Raw genomic sequence first — 9,333 nt, forward strand, 5'->3', positions numbered from 1 at the left:
TCGACCTTCTCAACAATAAAATGATGAATATATCCCTCCAATGCGTAGTTTAGGCCCTTTTGGTTACTTCTCAATGACATCTGATCGTTATGTCCCCAAAAATCATCAGTTGCCTCCTGTGAAATGCCGTGTACTGTGACACCTGCCATAGTGCCGGTCACTGAATGTTGATAGTTTGCCCGAGTGAGTGGAGGGGGGCGTGGCTTAGCCATAGGTCAATTAGCGCCTTAAAGTGTGGTGACATTAACCAAAACTGACATCCCTCTCAGGGATGAGAGGCTCGTGTTCCTGACAGAGCAAGATGTAAACATTAATGCCGTCCTCCGCTGAGCTGTAACGTTAGCTAGCTCAGTGGTGCTAGGTGAGCTAGCAGTAGATGCATGCTTCCTTTTGAGCGCTGATTCGGTTGGCGGGTGTAGTTTGGTTGAAAGAAAATAGTTCCTTCAAGAAACTGCTCATAACAAGGTCTGTGGATTAACTTGAGTAACCTGGTCATGATTGGAAAGAGACATTGATGTTGAGTTTATTAAATGTATTTTTTGGCACACTGAGCACCACAAGCCGAGCGCCATCTTGTTTCATTATGTTTAAGAGAAGGCAGACATCTCTACAACCATTATCCACCACAACACTCCTCATTTTGAGGTGAATTTTCTCTTTAAAGGTTAGATTTACTTTCCACAGTCTTTTGCTGCTGTAGGCTGTGAAAGAAGTGGTACTATTGGTGATTTATGTTTTCATATCAATAGAAAGATGTCATTAGACAACTCTATTATCCTTCAGTGTTGCCCCTGGGCCAGCAGTTCTGTCCACCACTTGGCCCATGTGTTGTCCCTTGTGGTGCTCACGTTTGCTGTGTTTTATTTCTGTATCTTGTCCTCAGTGTAAAATCTTTTACTCTGGTAAAGAGATGCTGCTGTCGTATTGATTTATCCAGAAATATAAGTCAGAAATGTTCAAAGAAACTGCATGTGGTATTAAAAAAAAGCCTGTGAGCATCACAGAGTATCGTACTAAGACAGCCTGAACTAAAAGTAAGAGATGAAACCTCATTAAATCTTGGGAGGAAAAGTAGGGCTGATGAGCAGGAGAGAGGGCAGCTAAAAAAAAAAGATTTTCTGAAACTTACAAACAACTCAGTGTGAGCTCACTGGCTTTTTTTAGAATAAAGAAACTAAAAAACAATAGTTGGCGAGTGGTTTGTCTTAATCCCCCGGTGTATATGCAAGCATGAAAGCACTTCTTTTTAAAAACAGCAAAGTCTATGCGACTACATTGGCAATATTTTATTAATGTATCACCTGATAAGATCAATTTATAACCTTAATTCTGTTCATGACAACTTCTTTATACTGCAATGTTGAATAATTGAGCAGAGAACCATTTCAACCCTTTCTTATCTACAGTACTTTTTTGAGATGAAACATGAGGCGGCTCCGAGCGCTATTGTTAATGACAGAGTGTGAAAACCACAGAGAAGATCCAGGCTACATTCCTGTAATTTAGTTTGGTCTCAGACTTTTTCGACAAAAACAAACAGGTCTGAGGTAACCGTGGAGTCGGTGTGTGTTTTTGTTGATATCATCCCGCCATACGACCCACAGGAGTATCTATGGAAACATCAAGACAACAAGCGTGTCAGCTGAACTTCCAGCATTGCTTTCAAACAAATTTCTTCAGCTGTGAGAGCGAAGGTAATCATTACTGACAGCTAGACACACGTCAAACTCCCAATAAAGTTTTTTATTATCAAGAAGGACTGCATTTTCCAAAGTTTGACACCAAAAACCGAAATTCTTATCTGAGCTGTGACTCTGATTCAAAGAGATGATTCACTGACAGCCACACTTCCACATCCCAGTGACACGCTTATTCAATCTCAGTGAGGGTATATGACATTTACTGGAGTGGAAAAACCTTATGTTACAGAGTTCACTCTATATATCACCTAAGAGTGGCATATTCTTTAGGGGAGACACAGCAGGTGGATTTTTTTCTTTTTCTTTTCTAGACAATTTTAAGATTTTGGGCCATTTTGCTTCCATCACGTCTTCTTTCAGACTATTGGAAAGAAAATAACCTAAATACATATTTGGGTGTTTATTTTAGTTCAGATGCTGTTCTGGAAATGTATGCATATGCAAGTGCATATTTAATTAGACTTTTAACGTGATAGTGAAATATGTCTTTTACCCAGACGAAGGATTTTAGTCATTGGACATCTGAATCTCAACTTATCAGAGAAATAAACTCAGCTAACGTCAGCAGTAGTTGGCTCCGTTCCCTAACATGCCAAACAGCATCGGAGAAAAACAGATTTTTAAGGAGAAACTGCTTCATTCTGTGTTTTTATGGCTATAAATCACCAGGTCTGTTTGTTTGGAGAGGAGGAGACCTCTGCAGAGAAGTCTGCTCCTGGTAAAAACCTTATGAATAGCCCCTTTTCCACTGCAGGAACTTTTATCATTTACCTGGAATTTTGAAAAACCTCTGCGTATTTCCACCAAAATTACCCTGGTAAAAAACTTTGCCTCAACCCCAAATTTACCCTGGAAAAAGTACCTAGTAGGGAGGTAGGACTTTTCAGATTACCCGGAATTCTTGAGGGGCGGGGCTGTTTGCCGAAGAACACTGATTGGTGGAACACATACTTGCAGCGTTCCGCACTTCCTGGCACGGACAGCCACTAAAAACTTTATTTCATTTCTACAAGCTTCACTTTGTTTGTGTTTTGATTAAGGATGGGTACCGAAACCCGGTACTAAATTAGCCCTGGGGCTAAATTATCAGAGACTGTAGTATTGATAAGCACTAACGGTATTGGTTCTTTTGTGCCGGTGCTGATCTCTGCCTGACACTTATCTTACTTTACTTTTACCCAGGTATTTAAATTCCTGGTAATGAAGGTTCCTGGAAATGTTGGTGGAAAAGGGGCTGAGGTCTAAATCTTAAGTTAGAGAAATAAGGTCAGCGCAAATTAGCAGGTGCTAGGTTAGCAGCCCATTTCCAACATGCCAAACTGCGTCAGAGAAACACTTATTTCTAACGTCAGACTGCTTTATGAAGTGTTTTTACTGGTTTAATCACCTGGTTCATTTGTTTGTGGATAATTTGGCTCACTGTAAAAACCTCCTGAACAATGAACACTGAATAAATCCTAACCGGGAGTTTATGCTTGGCACATGGGAGAAGTTTCAGCTAGTTGCAGTCTCTAATCGTCACCACTAGGTGCCACTAAATCCTACAAAGTTCCTTGTATGTAAATAATCAACTGGGGAATTTTAATGGTGATATCTCTTAGTTAAATTGTTTACCCTGTTCACCTCTAGTGTCTTTATTTGTTGTCTAAAAATAGATGGAATTTTATGATACATGTCTTTTATGGCCTTTTTCTCAAAACGAGTTTTTCTTCATTCTTTGAGCCAACCACTTCAGTAGCACTCACATACAACACTTTCCAGTTTTATTCCTGTCTATAGCCTCCTGAGACCCGAACTGTTACTAGCTATTTAGTTAGCTATTTGGGATTAGTAGGATCTGATAAGTATTAAAAAACAAACATTGTCAACGATAATAAAGTCCCAATGTCTTCGAACTAGTACTATCTGATTAACAAGGTCTTAGCTTGTTACCGATGATAAAATTGTTTGTATGGCAAAGTATTAAAAAATGTGTGTATCAAACTACACTTGTTTTTAAATCATAAGTTTCAACCATTAAATTCAATCAGGTTTCGTACCGTGTCCACTTTTGTGTTGGGGTCGGCCGCAGACTGACTTGGCAGAGATGGCTGCCATCTTGTTTTTACATGTATTAGTGTAATGTGTTTTTGCTGCCACTAGAGGGCACAAAAAGTGTCCATGAACGAGGACAACAGGTCTTAAGTAAGCAGAATGAAGTATAAGGTCCAGTATACCCAAAATGTAGTGTCCTCAAATGAGGACACAGGGTCTCAGGAGGATATTTGGAATTTTTTTACAGAGGGAATTGTTCACATATCATTCATAGCCTGATTTTTGTAACCTTTTATGCCTAAAACATGGTGAAAATGTCTTTTTTTATGGCTGTTGACAGTATTTTCATTTACATGCAAAATTCTCACTGTAAAATATTTGAATTTGTCAAAAAAAGAAACAACAATTTTAAACATAACTTTATCCAATGTTCAGATTTCTGTTATGAAAATGTATGTAAAAAGAGCACATTTAATAACACACAGCTGGGAAAGTTTCATGGTCATACCTTCCAGTTAAAAGTTTTACCCTATTCACCTGTAGTGTCTCCCCTTGAATGCAGACGTAAATCTGTTGTCCATTTTTACAGCATCCCGGAAATAAGTAGTAGTGCAGGCTGTTGATCAATCATTAACAGAACGCAGTCCATAAAATGAAATGTGCCTGGGAATCAGAGGTCAGAGTGTTTGCTACTTGTTCAGTGTTGCTGACCCTATTTACAAGACTTAGATCACAGGTGTTATAATTTGCTGAAATAAAAACTTCATTGCAACAAATAAATAGAAGTTGGAAAAAAGCTCTCGCCTGTACACAATATATTACACACAATTTATCATTATACAAAAAATACATGTATAAAAAATGACTCTCCAACTTTTTCCTGGAGTGGAAATTCCACCAGTAAAGTCTCTTCGGTGAACATCAGCTGCCCAGTCGGAGACCAGAAATGATAGACAGTGCTGGAGATTGGCAAGGAGAAACAGGACACCAATCAAAAGAATTTATAATGGGAAAAGCTTTTCTACAGGGGCACACCTATGGGAAAATGAGTAGTGCACTGCTGACGGCCTCGGACTGAATTCTATACCTCAGCGGAGTCAGATCTCTGACTCATCATTTATGTATCCCAGACCATCCAGACTTGAAATGTTGGCCATAGGTGTGAAGTGGTGCTCCCCGTTCCCTTTGAAGTCAACAGCAGAGTGATTATTATTGGCACTGCATGGTCTTCCAGACACAGGCCCCAGGAACTTTATCTCTGAAGTTCGGTTCTGGATGTGCATGTATTCGGCTGACTGCCTTTTCCCCTCGCTGTCACTGCTGCGCTGCGCAAACTTGAAGCACTCCCAGCGTCCCTGACCCCAGATCCAAAATATGACCCCCATCAGGGAGAGACAAAGCAGCGACAGCAGAGCCACAGCCACCTCTAAATGAGTTACCCTGCTGGTGTCACTTTGGGTCTCAGGGGACAAAGGATCCTCGTGGGACAATGGGTCCTTGCTGTCCAGGTTTGGCTCCAGCCCTGGTGCAGCTGTGTTCAGACCGTGAATAGAGTCTGAGGAATTTGCCACCTCGTTGCCAGGAGTAGCACTGTCCCCTTCTCCTGGGCCAGAGTGGAGCTGTAACTGATAAACCGCCACAGTCCGGTTGTATGTTTTGCTGTTGATCGGCTCTACTGAGTCGCAGGTGTACAAACCAGCGTCTGACTCAGAGGCACTCAGGATGAGGAGGCCCCCACTGTAGATGTAATATTTGCTGTTGGAGTGAAGTGTTTGGTCAGAGAAACGCCACAGGACCTGTGCCAAGTTGGAGTGGAGCTGGCAAGGCAGCTGGATGTTGTTCCCTGGAACTAGGGTAAAGTCCACAGCTGCTACTGGATCTAAAAACACACACACACACACACACACAAAAGGCAGGTCTCACTGAGTGCATACCAATGAATATGACTGCTGGGATGTTGTTTTATTCTCAAAGTCAACTTCCGGTCTGTTGTTGCTATGCGACTAAAGAGTGCTGTAGGACCGGGTCCTAAAACCGGGAAATGAGTTAGCATTTTAGCACCTCCGGTTCCCTCGTCTCAAAGCCAATGTTTTTTTGAATGGGCCTTTGGTTAGATGTCTGAAAAGTTCTGTGGTTAACACAAGCTAAAGAGACTTTGATGTTTTGTTCTATGACATAAAACACATCAGAAGATAACCCCCTCATGAATTTTGAAGCTTTAGAGCAGGGGTCCAAGGGTAGAGGTGAAAACGGTTAACTGCACAGAATAATTTTTTGACCAGTGACACGTGGATTTATAGGGAACTAGCTAGGTAGTGATGCCGCTCATTTGGAAATTACCGCTAGTTAAACTGTCCTGAACCAACACCAACCAACATTGTGCCCACCCTTCGGTCCCCCCCAGCTCGCCCTGGTGAGTAAGCGACTCAATTTTGAAATCATAAAACGCCCTTACAGGCCCAGGCTTGGCCAGTTTTAAGTACTTTAATCATTTTTTAAAGATTTAACATGTAACTTTAATATGTCATGTCTTTTCAAAATGTCTAAGGGCCGTTTCATAGTTGACCCACGCAAAGCGAGCAACCAATTCCTTTCATAGTCAACACATTGAACGCAAGCGGCGCGGGCGACACTTGAAATGCAATACATCGCTTGCGCAATAGGGGGTAGCAGAGTCACTGTTACATTCCGGCTAACTAGCACTGCTGTAGCTAGCTAGTGCTGCTATTTCATTAGAGTGCAGGGCACTAGAACTGTCATATAAATGGGGGTGTGCCCGTACGAGTTTGCAAAGTTTTTCCTCCTCGCCTGCCATATTTCATGCCTGCTTCTTCTGTGAATAACAAAAAGTGGTTAATTTCAAGTACGTCGCTTGCATTATCACCCCCGCTGGCAACGCATGGTATTACACGCGTCGCTGCATCACGTATCAAAAAAATGGACAACACATTTTGAGAAGCAAGCACGCATCATGGCGGCCAATGCATCTCAATGCATCCCAATGCGTTCGCGTCTGCGTGCCTTTGCGTCGACTATGAAACGGCCCTAAAAACAGCATAGTTTGTTGAGTTGTATACTTACATTGTCCCAAATGTTTCTAACAATGTTCAAACCCAGAGAAATTTCTTATTTTAATTAAAGACACAGTCCGTGTCATTTGGTCACCTCCGCCTGTCGGTGGCGTCATATTGTGCATGCGTCAGGGTTGTGGTTTTCTGTAAGAAGCTGTCATAAACTGACTTTTTAGGGCACGTTTTTCAATACACATTTTAGATCTTGGTCGTTTTGAACTATGTGTTTTACCAAGACAAATGATTTTAGTCATTGCACATCTAATCTTAAGTTATCGCAGAAATAAGCTCAGCGAACGTTATCTGACTCCAGCCCTGCCGTACCAAACAGCTTTGAAGAAACACAGATTTTTAAGGTGACACTGCCTTGTTACGTGTTTTTACTGTTCTAAATCAGTGGTTCCCGAATGTCTGGATCTTAAGTTATCAGAGAAAAAGGTGAGCACACATTAGCAAGTGCCGGGCTAGCAGCCCTCTGTGAGGAGCCTAACAGCATCTGAGAAACACTGATCAGTAACATGAAACTACTTTATTCAGTGTTTCTACCTGTTTTAATCATCTGGTCTGTTTGTTTTGGAGAGGAAGAGACCTCTGTGGATAATTCAGCTCCTGGTTAAAACCTCCTGAACAATGAACACTGAAGGAATCCTAACCAGGAGAGAATGACTGAAATGCTCCTTTTTTGTTTTTGTTTTTTTTTGCTTCAGAGACCTCGAGCTGCATAATAACGTTTGTTTAAGATCGTGGTATCATGTAAAAGCCAGTTTTCTCTCATATCTAGGTTTCCATCACCAGAAAGTGCTTTGAAATATTCAAACTGCATGTTGGCTCAATATTCTTCAATCAAAATATAACTCGAAGTTTTCAAATTAACCATAAAGGTTCAAAAATCAAAGCTAATTCTGTGTCCTAAAAGAGACAGCAGCCATCTCATGACGTCACGTTGACTTTGGTACTGCAAACAATGCACAGTAACTGTACCTGGCTGTGGACATTGTGAGATGTCTCCTTCCTTCAGACTCTGTAATGCAGCATGTGAGGAGGACGATAAGCTGCGGACTGAGGAGCACTTCTCGGTGGTGAAGTCCCAGGCACAGTAAGGATCTCTGGCCAGGACACAGTCCACACAAAGATCATAGCGGCTGCAGTTACTGACCGGCATCTGGACGGCACCAAACTCTGAGCCTGCATACAGTTGGCCCTGTGTTTGCACACACACACACACACACACACACATTAATAATAAACCAAAAGCATCTTTATTACTCCTGAAGCCGCTCTCCTGCCTGTCAGCAGCAATATAGTGACAACATATTTAAATTGAGACATAAATTCAGACTGAAGCTCATTGTACAATATTTGCCAAATGACACACCAGTAAATGTCTATAACCTATAATGATGATGATAATGATGATGATGATGATGATGAGCTAACAGACCACACTGCCACTGTGTTGAACCTGCTGAGAGTTACCTTGCTGGATGAGAGGCGCAGGATGCTAATAGGCACGGGGTTTTCATACAGTTGAATTTCCTCAATGATGAACATCTCTCCATCGTAGTTGACAGCCTTCTGAACGTAACCGTTTTCTATCAGGAGACAAAAAAGGATCATCTAATACCCATATAACAAGCTCATCACACAAACACATGCATTAACAAAGATCCTGGCTTTGATTTACCTTCTCACATCTAATGTGTGCATCTTCAAAGGTGCTGATTAAACAATGTTGTAGTGGTTTTAAAGGCTTACCATTATTTTCTCAGTCAGGTTCTCACTGTGATCTACCTGAAAACACTATTTTCTGTCCAACTCTGAACACGTCTGTGTGTTTTTTCAACATGTATTTTGTGTTTTTGTTCCTGCTTTCCTCGCTGGTTTGTAGTGGGCGGGGCTCAGTTGGAAAAAGGGTGATGTCACGAACATCTTTGCACCAATCAGAGTTTAGTAACATTAGAGTAAAACAAACAATCTGACAGTTACGGGGTTGTTTGCTTATGTTGTCAGCACTGTCAGTCAAAGTGGAACAAACTGCACAGTGCAAATGAAACAGATTAGCTGAATGCTTGAGTGTTAAATAGTGTTAATAAATAATAAAACTTAGTATGTTTTATTCAAACAGTTTTTTTTACTTTAACTGTAAATTATACATTATTTAAAATACTTAAGATTTAAAACCAAGTTTAATTTTAATGTAGGCTAATTATCTGTTTGAAAGACGATCTCAGATCTTTTACTTCAGTAAAGCAAGCAATACTACAAAGTAGAGATACTCTGCTACAAGTAAAAGTTCTGCATTTGAAATGTTACTCAAGTAAAAGAACAAAAGTATTCGCATCACAAGCAACTTTATGTACCAAAAGTAAAAGTTCATTGTTCATTAAGCAGAATCAGAATAATACACACTAGTCCATAGCCATTGGTAGCTTTGTCACCTTCTACCTATGCCAGTCCTCAATGCCTATGTGCAGTTTCACATAGATTGACCACGTCAGTGAGTAGAAAAACGTGGGACAGACAGAATG

At 40.9% G+C, this 9,333-nt stretch overlaps 1 protein-coding gene across 2 annotated transcripts in view; it reads right to left on the reverse strand.

Moving 5' to 3' along the window:
* Positions 1 to 1,722: 1,722 nt before the first annotated feature.
* Positions 1,723 to 9,333, reverse strand: part of si:ch211-129c21.1 (uncharacterized protein LOC563087 homolog) — a 32,357-nt gene continuing 24,746 nt past the window's right edge. For both annotated transcript variants that reach the window (XM_050054073.1, XM_050054074.1), the window contains exons 12-14: positions 8,282 to 8,397; positions 7,787 to 8,006; positions 1,723 to 5,613 (exon numbers count right to left, since the gene is read on the reverse strand). In XM_050054073.1, the coding sequence (XP_049910030.1) occupies positions 4,832 to 5,613; positions 7,787 to 8,006; positions 8,282 to 8,397 (1,118 nt within the window). In that variant the 3' untranslated portion in view covers positions 1,723 to 4,831. The remainder of the gene's footprint in view (positions 5,614 to 7,786; positions 8,007 to 8,281; positions 8,398 to 9,333) is intronic.

The sequence above is a fragment of the Epinephelus moara genome, chromosome 10, assembly GCF_006386435.1.
Source record: "Epinephelus moara isolate mb chromosome 10, YSFRI_EMoa_1.0, whole genome shotgun sequence".
Classification (NCBI taxonomy): Eukaryota; Metazoa; Chordata; class Actinopteri; order Perciformes; family Serranidae; genus Epinephelus; species Epinephelus moara.